We start from the raw sequence: 24,346 nt of genomic DNA, 5'->3' as shown, positions 1-24,346 counted from the left end.
ACTGCTTTCTCAGAGGGAAGGCAGGAGTGGGTGGGAGAGGGGAGAGATTAACCTAAGAACTTATATGCATATGTGCATAACCCATGGACACAGACAGTGGTGTGGTGAAGGCCTGGGAGGGTGCAGGGGGGAGGGGATCACTGGAAAAAAGGGGACGTTTGTAATACTTTAAACAATAAAGATAAATTAAAACAAAATAATAAAAATAAAATTTTGACTGCTTTCATTTAATGCTCTAGGATCTATACACACTTAGCAAACCCCCTTTATCTTCTCTTTAGATGTATGGTCACATACTTCCCAGATGCATTCAGAATAAAGATCAAAAAGTCCAGAATATTCTAGATCATTAAGTAAAGGTTTCATCACACTGGACTTAATAAGCCAGAAAAAAATGGCCATATAGCTTTTAGGAAGAGTATAACAATTAATGTGAAAAGTTACGTTAACCCTCCATTAGCAGAAAATAGAATTATTAGAATACTCAATAAACTTTCAATTTTGATAATTGAGTTTTCTCTGATATTCTTTGTCCCAAATAAATTTTGTTTCTTCAACCTCTATTAAAGGTTTTCTGAAACTTTTGAGATTGTCTTGCATGAACTGATTTTCTTTCTTTTTTTTTTTTTAAATATATCTTTATTGATTTCAGAGAGAGGAAAGGACAGGGAGAGAGAGAGATAGAAACATCAATGATGAGAGAGTCATTGATCGAGCCCGCAACCCGGGCATGTGCCCTGACCGGGAATTGAACCCCGATCGCCTGGATCCTAGGTCGATGCTCAACCGCTGAGCCATGCCCGGCTGGGCTGATTTTCTTTTGCATTAAATAGAAAATTGAGGTAAGGATGGGAAAAAACATATTTAGAGAATTATTCACTGATGAAATTATACTCAGGATGTTTGCTTTTCTATTTTGATGGAGATGATGCCATCTTCCCTCATATTTGTTGTTATAGGATTTGTACCTTTGTTATAGCATTTGCTTAATTCTACTATATTGTAAATTTAGTGCATGAGAGTATTCCCTGTATACTAGGATTCTCTTATTTTAGGTCACTCTGTGTGCATTCTGTGTACATTGCATTTTTGTTTAAAGATACATCTGTTCTTATAGCTCAGTAGGATGGACATCAGACTAATAGTGAGACCTACAGGCCCTAGAGAATCTGGGTTTTTATTTTATTTTATTGCAAAGATACCAATCTATCTGTCCTACTTACCTGCTAGTAGTATTAAGTGAAGTGCCGTATGTGAAAGTGCTTTTAAAATTTAGGAACATTGCCAGCTGGGCGTAGCCCAGTGGTTGAGCATGGACCTAGGATCTAGGAGATTGAGATTTGATTCCCGGTCAGGGACATGCCCGGGTCGTTGGCTCAGTCCCCAGTAGGGGGCGTGCAGGAGGCAGCCGATCAATGACTCTCTCATCATTGATGTTTCTATCTCTCTCCCTCTCCCTTCCTCTCTCTGAAATCAATAAAGATATATTCAAAAGAAAAAAATTTAGGAACATTGTGCAAAACCATGAGATTTTTCTTACTTGGAGTTATAAACATGAATAAAGTAATATTTAAGAACTGCTCTTTTAAAGGAGGGAGAATTACATGGGGAAGTGACTTACATTTTCAGACTGTGTGTTGATATTATGATAAGCCAAAGGACTAATGTAATAAACTTCAAAAGATCAAAAAGTGAATAGTTAAATTAATCTATATTCCCATGCCCTTGACCATTTGCTTGACCATGACCTGGATTTATTTTTAAGGATTCCTGTACATCAATGGCAGAATCCTCCAGCGATTCAGACCACTTCCGCTCTCGAGACCGATTGAGTCGATGGGCTGCGAGGTCAATACACAGGGATATTCACAATCGTCCTACAGTAGATGTCACCGAGAAGGTCAACACTATAACAAGTACTTTACAGGTTAGTTTAACAATGGTTGCATTAAATCTATTTTAAATACTTCAAGCTGAGTAATAGTTTTGGTCAGTGTATTAGCTTTTTGCTACCATAACAAATTACCACAAAACTAATGTCTTAACAGGAACTCATTTTCTTACAGCTCTGCAGGTCAGAATCTGACACTAGTCTCATTGGGCAAAAATTAGGGTGTTGGTAGGGCTGCACTCCTTTCTGGAGGCCCTAGGGAAATATCTGAACCCTTGCCTTTTTCCAGTCTCTAGAGGCTGCCCACATTTCCTGTCTGGTGGGTCCCTGCACCTCCACAGCTAGCAGGGGTGGTTGAATCCTTCTCATACCATGTCACTGACTACCTCCTTTGCTTCCCTCTTCCACTTTTAAGGACCATTGTAATTACATTGAGTGCACCCAGTAATCTGGGATAATCCCTCATCTCCAGGTCCTTAATCACATCTGCACAATCCCATTGCCATGTAAGGTTCCGGGGATTAGGGCTTGAACATCTTTGGGGGCCAGTATTCTGCCTACCATAGTCAGGAAGGATATTTGAAATATATGCTAGGTGTGGAAAGTGTTCTGGGATGAGGTAGTATTTCCAAATCAGATAATGTAGCCCTAGCCAGTGTGGCTCAGCAGTTAGAGCATCAGCCAGCACACCAAAGGGTCTCAGGTTTGATTCCCAGTCAAGGGCACATACCTGGGTTGCGGCTTCGCTCCCCGGCCCTGATTGGGGTGCATGTGGGGCGCAACCAATCTATATGTCTCAATATATATATATTAGGAGTGAAACCATTAGGGATTACCATTATTTAGCTTCTTGTGAACATGTGCTTTCAGAGAATTTGGTCATATTGTGGCTTGGTAGATTCATGGATGAATAATAGTGAGATGCAGTGTTGATTTACAGGCTAACCTTAACTGTTTGGAAGTGTGAGTTGGGGTGGTTTCTATCCTTTCATAAAATGGGCTTGGGAAAAGAGGTAGGGGGAGGGTTAGCACAGAGATTAATACCTCCATTAATCTCTCAGGTGAAACCTAGCATATTTAGGTAGAAACCATTTTTGTTATGATTGGCACTAAATTTTTTGTTTATAGCTAAAGGTTAAAGGATACTTTTTTTCCCCTCCTAATTAAGTTCTGAGGTAAAGTAATAATTGAAATAACATGGATCCCAATCCCAATGGCTTGCTTCTCTTGTAGACAACCTACTAGATTAGTTCTTTTAGCATTCTTTTCATGAAGAGGGTGTGAATTAGTTGAGGTGCACAAATTGATAATGAGCATTTTTTCAGCTTATGGTTTTGTTGCCGACTTATGGTACCTTGGGTAAGGATTTAAATTATGTGCCTCAGATTTCACACAAGTAAATTGCAGATGGATTTTAGTTTCTCAGTTAAGATTTATTTGATATTTATGAAGTATATCGATATCTGACTTAACTCTGATACAAATTGTACCTTTACAAATGGTTGACTTAGCTGTTTGACATACTACTAAGACTGATTGGGAAAATGTTGTTTGGAACAATTAATAAACTCCGTTTTCTTTCTCAAGGACACCAGTCGGAACCTGCGACAAGTAGACCATTTGCTTGGACAGTATCGAGACTATAGTAATGGACAGGCAGGTGCTATAGAACACGTAAGAATGTTTGCATGTTTGTATTTTCTCTTACCTTTTTGGAAATGCAGAACTGAGGATCAGGGATGTGATCTAAAGGAGGTGATCACTGTGAACAGCTTTAACTTTTAGACTGCTTCACTGTTGTGTAGTTTAAATTTCAGTTAGCTCATCAGATGGATTGCCAACTAGCTTATATCGATTAGATTCCATAGAATTTGAAGGTGTTAAGTCAGAGAGGGAAGAATTCAGGACATGAATTACACTGAGACTTACTAAATTTGGGCTACAGATAACTCTCATGGGGAGTTAAGAATTTTAAGGGAGGTTTATTTTAAAATAATACATGCTCATTGTTTAAATAAATACTAAATCTCCTATCTCATAGCCCTTCTAAATCCTATTCCAAAGAGGTAACAGTTTTGATAGTTTATTGTATATCTTCCCAAACATTTTCTATGCATGTATAAGCATACATGTGATTGCTTTATAAACTGGAAATATATGTAATGTTATGCAGCTTTTTTCATTTAGTAATATATATGTTTGTATTATTTTCCATATGATGCATACCTCATTCTTTTGAACAGTTACATAATACTCTGTAGTATGGGTGTATACAGTGTGTGTGTGTGTGTGTGTGTGTGTGTGTGTATTTTTTTTTTGGTAGTGTTGTAAATAATGCACCAATGACCGTTGTGGTCCACATGTTTTCCTATAATCATGTGTGATTCCTGAGAGCAGAGTTGCTGGGTTAAAGGATATGTACACTTACAGTTTGCTAGATATTTCAAAATTGCCCTCTCATGGATGTGCCAATTTGTACTTACTTCACATGGGGATGTAAGAAGGAAGCATACTCAAGAATTCTGGGATAAAAGGAGTATTGTTTATTAATATTTTATTAATTTAATTTCTATTATTTCCTTCCTTAGAAATTTGTTAATTCGTCTGCAAACTCTTGGAAACCCAGTTAAATTTATTCCTTCATGTTTCTAATTATGAGTGTATGTTTTAATAAGACTAGTATTATATTTGTACTATAATGATTTATATATATCTCTGCTATACTGAATTGTCACAGAACTTCCAAGTTATAATTGACGATTGTGGTTTTCTTTATACAAAACAGAAGTGCAGTTATCATTATTTGCTTGTACACAGGGAAACGTAGCTTCTTCATAAGGTTTTCTACTACTTTCATTTAGAAAAGAAACTTGGACTTGTTTGCAGCTAAAATATTTTTATGATTTATGATGTATTTGATAGATGGAGCTATAGGTTTTGTATATTTGGATAGCTCATGAAATGCTGTAGATTAAACTACCTTATTAATAATGGGATGAATACTTTCCCTTTTAATTTATTAGTGAAAAGTTAAAAACACTAGCTAATAGCAGAGAACATCCTACTTTGTCATGTTGAATATTAGATACTTGCTTACGGTAGCAAATTTTCTTTGAATTTGCAATTGGGAAATGAAATTATGTATTAGAGAAAATTCTGTGCAGATAAGCGTTTAAAACACAAACTGTGTTCTACTATGGCAGTAAGCCTTTGTGGTAGGCCTGGAGTTGAGTAATGCTGAACTCTCAGAGTGCTTTTGTATATGCAAAGTAAATGCATTCAACAGGTACTTCATTTCCATATGAGCTGTGAGTACATAGGATGCAAAGCCACTTGTATAAAAAATAAGACACAAGAGAGCCACTGTTTCTTTCTTTGGCTTCAGACTTCCTTAGTCTGGTCTAGAGTCTCCTCCTTAATTTCCTGAAATTCTTGTCCTGTTAAAACAGTTGACTGTCAGTGATTTTCCCCACCAGCACACCGGAAGAATAGTATCACTCACTGCCTTGCGTCATACTCACTTGGTAGAGCAGTGATCATCCCGCCCCGTAAGTTCCCTGGGGCAGCGCCTGCCATCTGTGGGGAGATGTGCAACTCAGCAAGAGCCTTTCTCTCATCAAGTGCTTCTGGTGGGCTCCTGAATGAAAATTGCTTTCTTAGCATTAAAATATTTACTACGATGGAGTATATTATACCTGAAAATGAGTATATTTAATGTGCCAAGGATATGTGGTTTGTATGAATCTTTCTACTTATATTCTTTTTTAAAAAAAAGATTTTATTGATTCCAGAGAAAGGAAGAAGGAGAGATAGAAACGTCATTGATGAGAGAGAGTCATTGATCCACTACCTCCTGCACGCCCCCTACTGGGGACTGAGCCCAAAACCTGGGCATGTGCCCTGACCAGGAATCGAGCCTTGATGTGACTTTCTGGCTCATGGAGCGACACTCAACCACTAAGCCACACCGCCAGGCTTTCTATTTATATTCTTGATGTCCTTTAAGTACATGGTAGTATTACCCATTTTTTATTTTCTTTAAATCAGTGTGTGTGCTATTTAGGGAGGAACCCTGGAGATTGATGTTTTTTATTTTTGAGACTATGCTTCATTTTATACAAGTCCTCTTACTGTGAAACCTGCTATTTTTAAAAAAAATCCTGTAACAGCTTAATCCATTTTAACCAGTGTTCAACTGTTAAAACTTTTCTCTCTGCTAAATAGCTTTTGCCTCATTGAAATTAGCATTTTTTATTTAAAATATAAGAGATTTCCTAGAAAATGAGATCAACTCTTTTGCTCTAGGGAAGACAAGAACTTTTATTATTAACAGATTTTATAAATGATTCTATTGCTAAACCTCAGGAAATGTATGTTTTATATATGCATTTAAATATTTATTTTATTGGGGTTTAATTTTGTGAACATAATTTGCCAGTTGGTGAGGGGGAATATAAATAATCGGTACAGTGTTTTCCTCCTGAGATCTCCCCCAACAAGAGAACTATGAGAATCATTGCTGTTGGTTTTATAAGGCCTAAGGGTCAATAGTCATGCTGGGTCACCCTTTTGACTACTTTTCCTTGCAATGTATATAATTTCATTATTGTTCCCTTGAATCTCTATAACCTCCAACCCTAAATTTAATTCTTTGCTGATGATATCTGAAGCCCTCTCTGTGAGGAGTTGAGCTGTGTGAGAGGATCAGCAGGGGGTCCTGTGGTATTTTGTGGAGAAGCAACACCTGCCTTTTCACAGTCTCTCTGGGAATTTCCCCATATGCTTAGTATATCCCAGGTGCTTTTTTAATATCAACTCATTTAATTCTCTCGACAATGCTATTAGGTAGATACTATTATAATCCTCATTTACAAGACAAAAAACTGAGGCACAGAATGGTCCACAGGCTCCCAGTTAGTCAGGGACAGAGCCAACGATAAGGTGTTATCCTAAAATCCAGCGTCGTAATTCATTTACCTCATTTACCTCACGGTTGCTCACATTTTTGTGATGTGAATCTATATTTCTGAAAATTGGGACTTTTCATTCAAAGTTTGAAGGGTTATATAATTTACATTAATAAACTAGATTTTGGAGATTGTCTTAACTGATTGAAAAACAGAAGCCCATTGTCACACAAGTCATTGGTATTATAGCTGATACTATATCAGGAATTAGAGTTAGATGGAACAAATACAGAAACAGAATTGGGAAGAAATCTGGTGCTGAGCTAGGATTGTCATTGACAATTGTCAGGGTTGGCAGCTTTGGCTGCCGCTTGGGCAGTGTGGCGGGTTCTGCAGCTTGCCTTCTCCAGCATCCGTTTCCCCTTCTTCCTAAGGAACACCCATTGATTCTCCACTTGCCTTTCTTAGAGCCTGCCAGCCAATGAGCCATATTTAGTTGGATAGTATGACTTAGGGTCTTTGGGCTCCTTGAATCTCATAACCTTAAGGAAGTGTCATTATTTCTCATTTTGTAAATTTCTTGGGAGGTCTAAGAACATTTGGGCCAAAGAGGACCTGTGGGGAAGGTTTTATTTGAAAGCTTGTTTTGAACATTTGGAACATATTATACTCCAGTGTTAAATAGTGCAGTTTATTAACTTAGTGTTTAGAATATTTCTAGAACTCTGTGTTCCTATTCATGAGACAACAGGGTCTGTTTTTGAGTTAATGCTATAAAAATGGAATGCCCTCAAGAAAGAATATTCAACATAAAAAGTTAATGCCTTCTGCAGTGGAAATGTGGACTGCAGCTGATGAGGCTAAAGTAGTTAATATTGGGTATAAAAGCAAAATACAGTTCCCTTGATTCAAATTAGCTGATTTATTCATTTTTAAGGTAAAGATTGGTTAAAATATAGTAATATCAAATTAGGCCTTAGAGGCTTCCATTAATAGGTAATTTTTCTCCTAATTAAATGCTCTGTTTAAAATTTCCCTTTGGGAGTAATAGGATGTTACCATCTGGCACATGAACTTTGGAAGAATTTAAATGTTGAATAATAAACTCCAGGTTTTTCTTCTATTCAGTGGGTTTCAGTTGTCTAACATACTTAGTGACACCCCAGAAGGATAATGTTAATGATTTAGAGCCAGGCACAAGCCACCTGTAATATCTCAAAGCTGAAGGTATCTGCCCCTTTCTCTCTGGCTGAGTTTTACTAATTGTCTTGAAGGTGAGAACTGGTCATAGTCTTTTAATAACTTTAAAGTAGTAAGAGTCTAAGAGTAAGAATTTGTAATCACAATTAAATTCTGCTGGCTTCTTTTCAGATCTTAGGAGTTAGGTTCTTAGAGTTCTGTGTTTAAAATTTTATTACCAAGTCTCTCATGAAACTCCTGGACAGGAGAATAATTTTTACAGAATTTTGCTTTGGTTCTAGTGGAAAAATGCAGATTTTGGAATCAGACTTCAAGTTGAGTCCTGATTTTTCTGCTAGAAACCATTCCGTTGCTTTGGGTAAGCTCCTAAATCTTTCTGAACTTGAGTTTCATCATCTGAAAAATGGGCGTAATCATATAACCCTCCTTATAACATTTATTGAAGTGGTCACACTGTTTCAGATACTTGTTAAACAATTATGTTCTTACTATTTCTTCAACCCATCCAATAATTCCTCTACCTTCAGCATTTGCTCTGTTAATACTGTACTTGGAATGTTATAGGCATTCAGTACATGTTGCTTTTCTTTCCTTGAATTCACTGGGTTTAACTTCAGTTTCTTGAGGGTATCACTGTGACTATAAACAACATAATCTGTTGCACCATTCACAGTGATATGTGTATCTGATTATTCTGATATAAAAGTATATGCTAAATTAGATAGCATACGCAGTATTGCTTTTTCCTCATGAGTAAATGATTCGCCCACCCAAAATACACTAACGTACTATTAAGAGTGCCTTCCATTTCCCACGACTGCTCATTTATTCACATTCAAAATATTATGTGGAAATATTTTAAAAATTATTTTAAAATTGTGGTTAGAATGTGACACATGGCTTTGAATATTTGGGTTTTCATTTAAAAATAAAATAGTGATATAAATAAAAATGATACTATTTGAAAGGGAACTTTCAAATTTCAGGAATATTATTATGGGCCTATGTTGCCATAAATCAGCATATGAAGAGGTTAGGCCAGAGCTAATGACTTTTTGGTAAATAAAAATAGTAGCAACCATTTAAAAAAATACATTTTAGTAACAGATGGTGGGACCAGAAAAGTGTGCATACCATAAATTTGCACTCTTGTTTAATTTTATAAAGCTCCTCCCCCTCCTCCCCCCTCCTCTTCCTCTCCCTTTTTGTTTTATAGTAGAAAATAAATAGATCGTAAGGAGCCAAAATAGAGCTGATAAATTAGCTCTACAGCCAATCTGTCTTGCAGTCCCTGTTAGGTCGGCCTTGGCATTCTGTAGAGAAGCAGGCAGTGAAGGGAAGCCGAGCCTAAGGCACTTAACAATCAAAGCACCTGTGGATGACAGACAGTATTATCCCCTACAGAATATTTAAAGTGACTTCTTTTCTGCCTCCTTGCCATGGATTTTGCCAAGCTGATCCTTAACATTTATAAATCGAAGTACTTGGGATTTTTTTGGTCAACATATAGATATATCTAAACTTACAAAACTGTCTCCATGGTTTCCAGTGATGTATACATTGTGAATGTTTGCTAAATACTGACTCTTTAGTGTCAGGTGAAACAAGACCAAATGACTAGACAAAATATTTAGATGTTCCCAATTTCTGCACAACTGTGCAGCTAAGTACAGTTATCTAATCATGTCCAAATGTGCATGCATTTCTGTAAAATATGTGCTAGGGGATTTTAAAAAACCGGGGACAATTTGGAGTAGGAAAGTATTTGAAGAAACTAAATGGGATCTTTAAATGGTTTCCAAAATTTAAGACTACTTTAAATTGTACCATTTAGAATTTTCCCAAGGTTGTTGCTGAGTTTTTGTGTGTATATATATATTTTTAAGTTATGGTTTTCATTTGTAAGGAAGCTAATTATTTGATGAATATGTGGTAGCTACTGTATTTATGCGTACATAGTCACTATTTCTATCATTGTCTCTTTGTGGAATATTGGTAGATATCTTTTAAGAATTTCTTGGTGGTTTTTTTAGTGTAATTTTTTTTCTTCCTCTCACAATGAGCTTAGTCAAGGATGGGATTAGTTTTGTTGAGATTGTGAATTTGTGAGATACACTGGTTATTAATGAAATAGTTGCTTATGTTATATATTGACCAAGGAAGTTTATGCATGGTTTTTTTGTTTTGTTTTTTTGCCATTTTTCATCTTGTCTTATTGAAGCCAAATTTTATTGAATGATTTATTTCTTTAGCATTCCTGACACCGTGGAGCTAGTGCCTAGTTTCCTAGCTGTTTACTACTGCTTGGAAACCTTGCTTTCCAGGGAGTGGTCAAGAAACTTGCAGTTTATGAAATTTGGTATTATGGTTTTTACTTAAACAAACAAAAAATGGAGTTCTGATCTCAGGCGGGGTGGAGTTAGCATCCCCTTCCACTGAGTGTGGCTGTAAAACCTCTTGTGAATGCACGGGGCAGCACTTTGAGGACTCTAAAGTAAGCACAGCAGTCCTGTGGCCTGCCTCCAGTGTGCATGACGTTCATTCCCCCATATGGTCAGTCAGCACCAGTCTCCAAACAATACAATTCAAGTTTCAGTTAGCACAGTAAGTGACTGTGAGTAACTACGTGAAGCACTAACTTCGCTGCTAGCTCTTGCGTCCACGCATTACTCTGTGAATCACAGATCGCTGCTTTTGAAGTCTGTTGCTGGTTGGTCACAGACGGTGAACATGGATAGTTGTGATACCTCCTTGTCCCAGTGATGATTCCGCATGCTGCATTACAGAAATAAAAAGTGAAAAAAAGGAATTGGCTCGCAAAGATGGAAGTGCAGTGAGGAAATGAGAATGGTAGTGCTGGAAGTGAAATTTGAATCACATTATGGAGGAGTGATGTGTGGGGTTACAGAAGAAATAGCTGGTTGTGGGAGTGTTGACACGGCCTCCGATCAAGAGTCTTTATATGAGCAGCCAAGGAATTCAGTGAAGTCATTTTTAGGGGATGACAAACTTTTCTCAAGAGCTTCTCCAAATTAGAACATCTCATTTCTTTATTCCATTTATTTTTTTGCTCTTATATTCATTCTCTGTATTCATAACAATAAAAACTACCATTTTCCTGAATATTCTAATCTTCACTAGGCATTGTTCTAATTATTTTACCTACCTTGTTCTATTTTATCCTCAAAATAAAATGTGTGGAAGTTATTCTCTGATTCAGTGTGAAAGATGTGGCCAGGAGCAGGGAAAGCAGCATATGCTTTCACTGATCATGTCTCTTATTTGAAGTACCCATTGCTGCGTGGCTGAGCTCCTTTTACAGATTTGGTTAGCAAGGTAGTCTGTCTTTTGGAGTTATAAATTTAAGAAAAAATTCATTGAGCTTGACTTATATTTTGTCTCTAATAAGACTTTTTCAAATAGAGACAGCACAGGGCTTTCAGAGATCTCCTATGAGAATTTTAAAATTTGGTATTTTTATTTTAATATTAACCTGAAAGCTTATACAGTTTATAAAAATTCATTTATTTACTACTTTCTAAAATTGAGTTGGTTTCCTAGCATTTTCTAGTGATAACCAATGACTTTTTTCTCTTTGAGGATTATTAACTCACAAGGTTGTGCATATTTGAAGTGTTTTAACCCATTGTAGTTAATATTTTTATTGATGTGCAAATTATTTCATCTTTGGATAGAGGGAGCCTACTCAACTTGACTTCTAAGTTTAAAAGCCTGTCTTAGCAATTTGGATAACTATCTTATAAACAAGTACTGCCATTCAGTTTCAGTCCCTGTGTTTTATTTGTACTCGTACTGGTACATAGTAGTAATGCTTCAGCTGTTTTAGTCTCATGTCAAATGAGCAGAGGTGAAAGAACAGATCTAATATGTAAGTGATGCATTTATGTTAAGTTGTGAAAATATCTCATTGCATGTTCTGTGAAGCTGGTTTACAGTGTTTCAGATGTGGGAAAGGGAAGAATGGAGTCATCCCTTGGTCCTTGGTGATGCTGTCAGGCTAGCCTCCAAGAATCTGCACTTTGGAATCAGTACCATAGTCTTGTGTGGAACATCGATTTAGTTTCAGCGAAATAGCACACTAAATTCATATTAAATTGAGCTTGATTAGTGTTTCATTTTCATTTAATTTCAAGTGTGGTTTGCTTTTGCACCTAGTTAGGAGTTATAATCCTAGAACGTTTCACAAAACTTGCATTATTTTATACCTCATCTCTTTGTTTCTCTGTTTTTGTATTTTAGGAGTGATCAGATTGGTTTCATACATTGTGATTTTGTGCAGCGTCTGTTGTGTTATTGCTACTTTAAGTGTAGATTTTAATTCTGTTGCATTTTTAGTTTGTATTTTAGGTGGAGGACCTGTTTTTGCCATGATATTTATAAAAAATATCTTTACGCTACTTACTTTTCACATTTCATTTTTTGTTCTTTATCAGCGTGTTCATCTGTTTAGTGGCTTATGATATACCTTTATAAAATGAAGTTGCCAAATAGTTTGACTAACTCTTTATCTGATTTCTGAAATGATTAATTTCCAACATCTGTTATTCCTCCTGTATTTTGTTCCCTGGGGTTTTAGTTTAATCCTCTCTGTAAGTATATAGCTGTGTACAAGTGTGGGTAATACCTTAGCACTTAGCGTGTTTTTATTTAATGTAGCTCTTTAGGTCTCAAAAGATCTCTTCTTTTCTCTCCTGCTGGTTGACTCCCTAATAATCTGAGGGGAGCATTTGGACAACTGTAATCTTTAGTATGTACTAACAATCCAACATCAGAGCATGCAGTTTCCTGGGGTTTGAGACTCTGGATGAGTGAAAGATGGTCTGGTATGAAGTTGGGCAGTACACGTTGTTTCAAGAGCAGTGTCACTGGGACAGCTGTTGAGTTTCCTGTTTGTTACAGATCTGGGGTTTCTGAAGGAAGGGAGGAGGACGGCTTTCTCTCTTTTCAGGTGTGTGGGCTTTGTTATGTTTCTAAGCATGGTGGGACGTCAATTAGACATTGCAATCTGGTTTTGTAAACCCTTAGATAGTAGACGTCACTTTTACATTCTGGTAATAAAAAGATGGAATAGGTAGTGACAGATGCTGTTTAAAACCAGATGTTAAAATTGCTTCTTAAAATATTTATGTTTACTGTTTTTATATTTTCTAACATAACTGAGTTAAGAATTTTCTCTGATATAAATTCTCTTTGGGAACCCAGATATTTTAAAAAGAGCTTTTAAAATGTCTAGTCTATTTGTATTTGGAAGTTGTTGAAAGAGAATAAATCTCCCTTCATTATATTCTTTAATTTAGTTAAAAGAAAGCTTGGAACAATCAATAGGCCAACTGCGGAGTCAACGTTTATTGAGACACTCAGGAGGGAGAAGTATTTCTGTTACAAGTCTGAGTGCAAGTGACCTTGATGGTGGCACTGTGACAGGTAAATGCTACAGATGTTCTGAAAACCCTTTTTTGTTTTAAAAATAGTCCCGAAGTGCATAGTGAATCTATTTAATCTTTGGATAATTACAGTCCATAGATAAAATCATACAAATAAGGTGTTAAAGATGCAGTCAAGGATTTCATAGTGAATATTTAAAAATATATTTAACAGTTCTCTGTTCTTACGAGTGTGTTACTTTGTTGTTCTTGGACTCTATAGACCACACAGAGCTTTACCTGACAAAACTTGAATTTAAGCATCTGCCATCAAGCAAAATAAACACAAAAATAGGGTTTACTGTGTGATATAGTTTCTGGATTAGGAGTACTAGTTTCGTAGTTTAAAAAAAATCTGATTATGAGTGAAATATCCTATGACACTTAAGAACAGGTGAACTTCATCCTTGGTGTGCAGCTAGAATTCAATGGTTAGATTAAAAGTGAAAACACGTAGTTTGCCTGTAATTAATCTTGTACTTTCCTACAGCACTGAGGTTTATGTTTGAATAAAAAAGACTTTAGAATAGAAAAGAATAGAAGAGTCTGCAGTGAGGAGAGGTGATTTAGATAGAGCGAGCTTGAGTAGCTCGCATTGTTAACATTGCTATTGATCATGATAATAAAGATTACAAGTTGAGCAAATCAGCTACTCTTCTTTATAGAGTTAGTTTGTATTGATTTTTAAATGCCATTGATATTTTAGATTAATTTATTATTTGAAAACTTCTGTTATATTAGTATTATTTTAGGAGTCATGAAAGTTATTTTTATTTAGCAGTTATTTTTATGTGAGAGAGAATGTATTGCTTCTGTGAAAAGTACAGCAAATTAGAATTTTTGATGTGTTTTATTTCCATCTTATTTCTATTCATTTTATCAGCTTTAAGAGCAAGAGTAGTGCCAATGTTGTGGAATTTTATGGCCACAGTAACGTATGTGGGAAATAGTCCAGGCTGAGGGCACACGTGTATACTCACATCTGCTGTGTATTTACTGAGCAGAACTTCAGGTTGTTTCCTCTCATGCGGTGTTTTACCCTCTCCCTTTTCTTTCATTTGTAAAGAAAGCCACCGTTTTCCACCTACCTCGCCTCTCAAGGACTATGGGGATCAACAGGGTAGTAAACGAGTTAGATCCAGAGCTGGCATTCGATTTGTTCAGGAGACCGATGACGTGGGCCAGGTACTTGGTGCCATTCTGTACCCTGTATGCCTTACATTCCTGTATAAATGACTGACACTTGAATTTTATGGCTGTATTTTAACCAAGAGTTTCATCGTCAGTAACTTTGTACTAAGTTGTTAAAAACCAAGTAAACTATTTTATTTTCAACGTACTAATTATCATCATATATTTATTTTGAATTTTGTTATCAAGGATAGTATTTTGTAGAATGATTTAAGTGAGTTTATTTGGACATGTTTTGTTTCCTTGTTCCGGCGGCTCACTCTTCCGTAAGCCTTGCCAAGTCAGCCACTTTCTGTTTTGCTAAGTTAGTCCTTGTGTGGTTAACCTATTGATTTTCCCATTAGTGTCTTTCTGATTGTTGAATTTCTTTCTATTAAGCAAGAAATTCCATATTTTTCTATGTATTCACTAAAGATTTCAGAAGTTTTAGTTCTATGGACATACTTCTTTTTCTGCTTCTTTAGAGTTTCCCTCAAGAGCTGAACAGATGTTGTTGCCTTGGTCAGCTAAATTAATTGGATAAGGGCTGGGGCTTCGACATCTTTGTTTTGGTAGCTTGAGGACTGAGGGTTCCGAGTTTGTTAGGATACTCGTCTGCAGCTCTCGCTTGTTGCAGCGTAGATCAAGAGGTAACAGGACCGAGTGCATTGCAAGACACCTTGTAGAAACTTTTCCTTGACTGTGTTATTTTTTTGGTAGTTATAACTTGCTAGCATGAATGATAGGATTAAACCTGGAGCAGAGAACAAGATCCTAACATTACTCACTTACCCTTTCATTCCATTTGTTTAGTTCCTCTGTCCTGGGAAAGTGCTTGTGCTTGGAAACAGTGATGAACAAAATCCTTGCCTTTCGTGAAACTTATAATCTAGAGTGGGAGCTAGATATTAGTCAAATAAGTGCATAAATGCATCCATAATTATGTGCAGAGATGCATGCTCTAACAGAAAGAAGCACAAGGCTATGGGAATATATAGGAGAGGGACCTGCCCCAGTCAGGGAAGGCTTCTCCAAGAACGCATGGCTGCTGAGCTGAGATCCAAAGGTTCCCTAAGAGTCATTCAAGGTAGAACAAATACCTTGGCAGGAAGGAGGGTAGCATGTATGCGTAAATTAAAGAAGGCCATGGGGCTAAAGAAATATGGAGCACTGCCTTGTAAGGGGGTGAGAACTATTGTGAAAAGATCACTCTGGCTCTAGTATTGAAAATTAGGAAAAGATTGCTGTATTCCGGGTGTGAGATAATGGCCACTTGGATTAGGAGAAATGGAGTTGGAAAGAAGGGGATAGACTTAAAAGCTATTTGGTGGAAAAAAATGCAAGGTCTTGAAGATCAGATGACCATTTGAGGAGGGTGGGAATGAGTGAAATGGGGCTGTCAAAGGTGAGTCCTAGGATTCTGGTTTGCAAAATGGGAAAATTACGATGATGACACTTAAGTGAGTGGTCTGTTGTTCATCCACTGTATCACCTCCACTCCTTTCTCTTTAATTGTTCTTCCTCATTTTAAGTCCATTTTTTAAAGATCCCCTCTAGCTCCACGTGACTGTGTACTCCTTAATGCCCCGGTGAGACATTTGTGGTTTTGTTTACTTATCTGTCTCCCATGTTGAATTGTTAGCTACTTGTTTCCCAGCACAATTGTTGGCACTGATTAGTTGCTCAATGTACATTTGTTGAAACAAATCAATTTGTTGTTTCTGCAAGTCTGTATAGCTTAAAATTTTTTATTATAAATTATAGCATATGCATACATATATAAATATTTACAATTAAAAGTACGACAATATGAATGAAAATCCATGTAACCACCACCCAGGCCAAGAAATAGATCATTATTATACTCTCAAAGCCTCTTATATTCCTTCTTTCCCCAAGTGTTATCGCTTGTCTTGATGTTTATGTTAATCATCTTGCTTTTTATTTAAAAAAAATCATTTTTACTACTTAAATCATGTTTAGGATTGCTTGCTTTTAAACTATAAATGGAATAATACTGTAGACCTTTTATAACTTGATTTTTCCATTTAATGTTATGTTTTTGACATTCAGTCTTACTAATGTGTAGGTAGGTTTGATCATTTCACTTTTACTGCTATAGGATGCACAACTGGAGCAATATATTACAATTTATTTATTTCCATTCTATTTTTAATGGATTTCTTGTTTGTTTTCAGTGTTCTTATTATGAACAGGCTGCTCCAAACATTCTTGTACGTGGTTCTTGGTACACGTGGGGAGAGTTTCTCTGCAGTCTGGGTTGGCAGGCTGCAGGGGGTGGTCTACTTGAATAAGGCTCTGTTGTAACACAGTCATGTTCATTTGTTTATGGCTACTTTGGTGCTATGATAGAAGAGTTGAATGACTGTCAGAGACCAGATAACTCGAAAACCTGAAATATTTGCTGTTGTACCAGTTTGCTGACCCCTTTTCTAGGCTATCTATAAGGAGTGGAATTATTGTACTATAGAGATGTGATGGTTAATATTAAATATTACTTTTTAAAAATTGCTTTTGTTTGGAAATAATATTTTATTTCTTTCAGAGTAGATATTAATTTTTTTCTCATTTTTAATAACATTATAAAATTTTGGCCTTATTATAAAGAACAAATTCTTATTCTTACCCTCAGTGAATTTTCATGGAAGAATTCAGCAGAATCCTAAGTGGATAACTATGTTTTGCCTTTTCTAGCTACATGCTTTTCATCAGTCCCTCCGAGACCTCAGCAGTGAGCAAGTTCGCCTTGGAGATGATTTCAACCGGGAGCTGGCCAGGAGAAGCAGGTAAAAGCAGAGTATGGTTTTCACTGGAGGCACAAGTTATTAGAAGAAGAAAGTAGGGTCTATAATTGACATGTTCACATGAATTTAAAAAGCTATGCTGCGTTTTTATAGTAAGACATTCAAGACCTTTGAATTTAGAATGTATCATGATGACTCAATGTTAGAGAAGTTAATTTCATATTTTTCAAAACATTTTAACTTATTACAATGGAATGCTGACACTGCAGAGACATACATTGTAGAATGTTAGCAAAGAGGTAGATTTACAAATACGTTGAGGAGAGAGAGATGGAGACAGACAGACAGACACAGAGACCACCTGACTAACAATGGAGCTATAAAATAAAAAGCATAATGTGGAATTTGTTGATTGATGAATGTGGCCCATTGTAGTATCTGATATTTCAGCTTTCAGTTGAAATCTTCAAAAGCCAGTGGTTTATATCTGCCCAGTCTGTGCAGTTTTGTCAGTTTTTGGTAGTCCCCAAGAAGTGTTACTTTATTTAAAATTTCTTCATTGTCTCTTCATTTTCCTCATCAGCTGTGACAGCTGGCTTTCATTTGGAGGCCAAGTTTTTACAAGAAACAAAGATTTTGTATCCCTTCTCAAGGGTCACAATCTGTGCAGCAATGATTAGGGAACAGCAGAGCTGAATTAAAATTTGTTTACCAAGTTCCCTTGCTAACTCCCACTCCAGCTAATGAAATCATTTCACACACCAATTTGGTGTTGCTATAGCAAAAAGAGTCAAAACTATAACTGTTAAATCTATGAATATCAACTATATTTTGTATAACTTACCTGCTTTTATATGAAGAAAGCAGGAAGTTTAGTAATAATTAAAGACCTCACTAATACTATTATTACTAATACTACTAGTTAACATTATTGAACATATATATCATGCCAGGTAGCTTTAGGTTTCATTCTTGCAAAATCCTAATGAGGTAGTCATTATTTCCTCCATTTTTTGGATGTGGAAATGGGCACAGAGGTGGGATAACTCAGTTTGCTGGAGATCAGATGGGGATGTGATGGAGTCAGAATTCAAATCCAGGCAGTAAGGCCCACTGTGGTTCAAGGTCATTTTCATATTTAGCTGATAGGAATGAGGCATTTAAATTACTGAATTTTGAGCTATATTATTGAGCTATATCATTAATCTTTTAAACTGATAAGGGTTAGTTAATTTAATACTTAGATTTTTTTTTTGACAAGTTGATAAAGTCAACAGAACGGCACCAACATTCTAATAGAGTATGTTCCTGGAGTGGCTCTATGATGGAGCTTTTACCCACTCGAAGGAGGGGTATAAGTTAAGCCCTGGCATGTGAGTTTAGAAGTAGTTGTCCTGTAAGAAGATGCAGGGGAGGTTGCAGGGATGACTTATTTGGTTAGTTTAAATGAACATTTGGATGTGCAGTGGTGGACTGGAAATCTACTGGTCCATGGGCTGGTACCATTTAGTAATAGTTTGTGTGACCTGGAGGTATGTGTGAGGAAGAGAAACTTTATTTAACCCAAAACAGGAGTCATATTTCTTCTGAAACTTGGTGGCTTAACTTTGTGGATGAGGAAGACTTTAGGATCCAGTTCTGCTTTATTTTTACCACAAATTTTTAATTAATGTTTATAAAACTATCTTGGGTAGTAAGTTGCTAGGTTTATTTTTCTGTCTGATTTAGAAAGGTTGATATGCTCATTCAATTATTAATTTAAAAATTTTTTCTTTTATTGTAAAAAGTACACTGGAAAGCAAGCTTTTAGAAAGGATTAAATAAAGTTTCATCCATAATTCACCTAACTTGGATGCCATATGTAGAATTGATTCGAGGAGGGCGAGTTAGAAGGTTTTTGCATTAATAGATGACGCATGGTCATGGCTTGATCAGACTATGGCAAGGGGCAGCTGGACAGGAGTGTGTTTCAAGGTACTTTTTTGCATATTGAAGAGGTAGGATTTAGCAGTGTGCTGGACATGGAGGGGATAAGGGAGAATAAGCCCAAGATGACTCCCAGATTTCTGACTTGAGTAACTGGGTAGATGGTAATTCCACTTCTGAAATATGGAAGACTGGTGGAAGTAGGTGGGGGTGTAGGAATTAGGGTTTGACCTTGGATATGTTAGGTTTAAGATGTCTGTGAGACATCAAATAGAAATGTAAAATACTCAGCTAGGTATTTACTTTGGAGCTCAAAGGAGAAGTCTCTTTTAGAGATATTAAGAGTGGTCAGTATGTAGAAGTGGCATTTGGAACTGTGGAAATGGAGGATATTTAGAGGGAAACGATAGTGAGAGCATCGAAGACAGGGTGGAATGCTAAGACACTGTAATACTCAGAAGCTATGTACAAAGAGGAACTGGACCCAGAAGCATCAGCTAGTGAGAAGTGGGAAATCCAGGAGCACACGGGACCACAAAAGCTAAAAAAGAGGTACAAGTAAGGACATTTTCAGAGATATAAAGACTTAGAAAATTTACCTTTTAAGGTAACTTCTTTCTAAGGAAATTACGCAAGAATATATAAGTAAAATAGATGCTACCAAGAAAGAGGAAGATACAGGTTATAAAAAATACAGTAGTAAAACTAACTCAGAAATTCAGTGAAAATAATCCCCAGAATGAGAGCCACATAGCTGGCTTAGGAACCATTATCTCTGAATTAGAGCAGGAAGGACGTGTCCCTGAGAGTAATGGAGTTGAATGGAGTTGATTCTAATAAATGATTCAGTAACATGTGGGAGAGAAATATCAATAATGTGATAAAGCCCATAGAAGGCCAGAAGGTGAGAAACTTGCAAAAAAACAAAGCACAAGAAAATGAATGATCCAAGTAAGAAGGTGACTAAAATGTAAGCATGACAGAAGGTAACCAAAAAGCATCGATTCTGTATGATGGAATTTTGATGAGAGGTATAAGTATACTATGCAAGTCACACAGATAACTAATAAAGAACTGAAAATAGCAATACATTCATCCAAAATTGGAGAGGAGTGTGAGTGAGCTAAAGGTTTCAAAACGGAGCCAATCTAAAATGTTGAATTGAAAATGATGGAAGTAGCCAGCAAAGAATTAAGAATGGAAGTGGTGGAACATGGTTGCCGGTGGGGCGTGGGCTAGAGGCGAGGAGGTGTGAGAGAGGAAGGCCTTGCTTTTCTTTGTAAGTCTTTCTGTACTATTTTATTATTGATCCTGTACATTACTGATTTGATGGGAAAAGGTAATGGGAGATAAGTTAGTGAGGACCCAGTTTGATGTAATTTGATTATGAATTGCTAGAAAGGATATGAGACTGAGTTTTGTTCTCCCTCTTTTCCTCTCTTCCTTCGTAATTTAAAATGGAAGATGTTGCAGCCTATTTATTGAAGGTAATGGTCTGGTATAGCAGTGGCTCTCAAAGTGTAATCCCCAGACCAGCAGCGTCAACATCACCTAGGAATTTGTAGAAATGCAGCTACTTGGGCCCCATCCCAGGGGTACTGATTCAGAAATTTTGGGGGTTGGGTTCAACACTTTGTGTTTTTCACAAGCCCTTCAGGTGTTTTATATGTTTGCTAACATTTGAAAGCCACTGTGGTAGAATATCATGTAATAACATTATTATGTTGTAATTTTTATTAATGGTATATATTTTCTCAAGTAGCCAACTTAAAATATTTTTCTTTGTTGCCTAGGTCGGATGCTGAAACAAGAAGGGTTTTGGAAAGATTGACTGAAAAACTTGGCGAAACCCAAAAACACGAAGTGGTGAGGACTGTTTGTTTATAAAAAGTTTTATTTCTTGTGTAGATGGTACAGAGCAGGGGCAGGGATGCCTGGTGCCGGAAATCATTTGGTCTGGCCCGGCCAAGGCAACCATAGGCAGGACTCAAAATTCAGTGTATCTAGGAGCTTTTTTCATAGCCAATTTTTAAGTTGATAATTTTGTATGGCCTGCGAATGTTATAAATATCCAAATGGCCCTTGGCAGAAAAAAGTTTCCCCACCTGTGGTATAGAGGGTGGCTGGACTCTATACTGGCAATGAAGTTTAGTAAATTTTAACTTTTTGGATGGTATATGTCGTTTTGTCTAATAATATGTTTTACAGCTCTTATAAAATGTTCGTGAATTTTAAGTATTTAAGTTTGGAGTATTTACAGCAGTAGTATATTAGAGATATAATTATCATTTGTTTTAATTGTTAGAGTTTTATTATGAGTATTTTAAATTGTATTGAGTCAGTTATGCTTCTATAGCTTTTGTTAAATGATATAAATGATATTTGAGAAACACAGAATTTTTGGTAGTGGTTCTGTAGCACTCCTATTAAGTATTTCAGGTTATCTCACGTAAGTCTGTACATAGTTGCTAGAGACCTTGCTGTCTGTTTTGTCTTGGGTAGTACTGATTGAAAATACCCCTGATTCTCGAGTTTTATTATCTCAAACTCGGGTTGTGCATGGTGGTGTGGCATCTAATGTGTGATCAGGACATGGGATACTTATTTTCTTACATAAAGTCCTAGATTTTCCCAGGCATACCAAGGGCACCTTTAATTTACACTGTAGCTGTCTAAAATATTTACAATATCTACTTCAAAAAGGTATTTTTTGAGATGAACAGATTGCTGCCTGTCTTCTTTGCAGTTGTTCACACAGAAAGAAATTTATGCCAGTCTCTGCTGTACACCCTTTCTCCACAGGAGCCGAATGTGCACTTTCAAGAATGTAGCTCTAAGGCCCTCCATACCGTACTAACTGGCCTTCTGGCTCTTCTCTAGACCAGAGCCTGCCACTTGACAGCGAAAGCTGCTGAAGCTTTCTGTCTTTGTTCTTCTTTATAATTTTTAAAATTTGGGGGTATAATGCACTCGATTAATTATTGCAAGGTGAACGTGCCCATGTGACTGCTACCGGATCTAGAACTAGGACATCACCAGCACACAGGAGCCTCCTTGTTTGCCCTCCCAATCACTAACTCTTTCTTTTTTAAAGATGACTGTTTTTTTGACTTTCACCCTGTAGATTAATTCTGCCTGTTTTGGACTTTATATAAATGCAATCATTCAGGACATGTTTTTGTGTCTGACTTCTTTTGCTAGACATTATGATTGCGATATTTCTGGGTGTTGTGTCATGTACTTGCAGTTAGTTCATTTTTATTGCTCTTTAGTATTCCATTGTATGAATATACTGTAATATATTGTAACATTTCATGATGGATATTTGAATTATTTCAAATTTTGGGCTGTTATGAGTAATGCTGTGGTGACTGATTTTATTATTTAAGTGCACTTGCGCTTGCATTTCTGTAGGTACATTCAGTGCAATTGCTAGGTGCCTTCCAATTCAGTAGGTCCTGAAAAGTAGGTTTTCAAAGTGGCGGCACTAATTTATACTCTTATTGTCAGTGTGAGAATTCGTGTTGCCCCTCATCCTTTCCAACACTGATACTATTGAGTCTTTCGGTAATAGCCATTATTTATGTTGGGTGTTTATGGTATCTCATCGTGGTTTTAATTTGCATTTTCATGATTACTAATGCTGATGAGCACCTTTTTTTATGTGTTTGTTCGCTACTGGCTATTTTCGTTTTTGAAACTGCAGTTTGCTTTTTTGCCCACTCTTTTATTTAGTTGCTTGTCTTTTTGTTATTGATTTGTGGGAGGTCTTTATATATCTTGTGTATGATCACTTTGTCAGTTATATGTATTGCAAATATTGTCTCCCATTCTACAACTGTTTCTTCTCATTTTTAAAAGTCTCTTAATGGGACCTTCTGTTGATGACAGAAAATATATTTCATTCTCTGCAAAGAAAAGTTGCTTAGATAATTATTATGTATGAGAGGACATATTTGCTTTGTGTTATAGACTAGGGGCCATAGCAGTCATGGATCACCTTATTGTTTGTTGAGATATTTCAATATGAAACTTCAGTGCCAGGTTTTAACCGTTTCTGGTCCACCCTTACTGTTAGTGTATCGTCCTTCAGATTCCAACCCGAAGGCTAGGGGATTGGTAGGGGGTTTAACCAGGTACCTCCTTCCTTGGAAAGGCTCTTAACTTCATTTTCCCCCCACATATCTGTTAAACACTATTCAGCTTCTCAGTGTCTCAGCTGCCTTTTCTGAAATGGGCTGATATTTCAGGGAGAAAGTAGCCTGAAAATATGGACTGACCTCTATGAGTTTCTTCTGCATTTGGTCTTATATGTCTTTATGTCATTTTAGTTTTCCAGACTTTTATTTAAAATATTATTTCTGGTTTTTTAGTTATTTTCATTGGAAGGGTTGGTCTGGATTATTTAGCCTGTCCTTTTTGGAAATGAAACTCCTTCAATCTTTTTGTTTATATCAGATTTAATTACTAGGTTTGCTATTTCTAATGCGTAAGATTTTAGAGTTTTTCAGCTGTTGTATGATGCTCCTTTTACTTGCTATGTAGGTATACAACCTGTGAGCATGCTTGTAACTAGGACTTTGATCCAGACTTGAATATCCTCAGTGCTCTGCTGAGATCCTTGTAGACCTGAGAAGCCATGGGTATATCCAGTTGAACTGTCCTGTTTTTGACATTGTTAGATATTTGGAGTGGTTTGAGTTTTTTGAAAATACTCATTGCATTGTGCACGTTACATTTGTTAAGCTTCATCTTTAACCATGTTAAAGAGAACCCATAATGAACAGTGATTTCATTTTTTTTCTTTCAGATAGCAAATAAAGCTAAAAAGTACTGTCTACATACTATAGAGTGTTGATGTGGGTCTAAAGTGTAACTACTGAGCCAAAAGTTAATAACTAGCTTAATTTAAAGAAAGCCTGAATCCTTTCATATCATCATTACCGTTGATTGGAATTACTCCACATCAGATAAAGCTATGATTGCACACCTGGATGTCACACCTCACTAGGTGTAATTGGTGTATACACTGTGCTAGTTTGT

The 24,346-nt window shown here is 36.5% G+C and overlaps 1 protein-coding gene across 7 annotated transcripts in view; it reads left to right on the top strand.

Moving 5' to 3' along the window:
- The window catches only part of CEP128 (centrosomal protein 128), a 289,186-nt gene that overhangs the window by 16,542 nt on the left and 248,298 nt on the right, over positions 1-24,346 (top strand). For 5 of the 7 annotated variants that reach the window (XM_081118224.1, XM_081118225.1, XM_081118226.1 and 2 more), the window contains 6 exons: positions 1,766-1,927; positions 3,479-3,565; positions 13,317-13,443; positions 14,509-14,627; positions 17,328-17,419; positions 21,097-21,169. In XM_081118224.1, coding sequence (XP_080974350.1) covers positions 1,781-1,927; positions 3,479-3,565; positions 13,317-13,443; positions 14,509-14,627; positions 17,328-17,419; positions 21,097-21,169 — 645 coding nt within the window. In that variant the 5' untranslated portion in view covers positions 1,766-1,780. The remainder of the gene's footprint in view (positions 1-1,765; positions 1,928-3,478; positions 3,566-13,316; positions 13,444-14,508; positions 14,628-17,327; positions 17,420-21,096; positions 21,170-24,346) is intronic. The other 2 variants (XM_081118227.1, XM_081118228.1) reach the window with 1 other exon arrangement.

The sequence above is a fragment of the Miniopterus schreibersii genome, assembly GCF_964146895.1.
Source record: "Miniopterus schreibersii genome assembly, chromosome: 1".
Lineage (NCBI taxonomy): Eukaryota > Metazoa > Chordata > Mammalia > Chiroptera > Miniopteridae > Miniopterus > Miniopterus schreibersii.
Note: the sequence above shows the minus strand (reverse complement) of the source record. Positions and strands in the feature narration are given on the sequence as shown.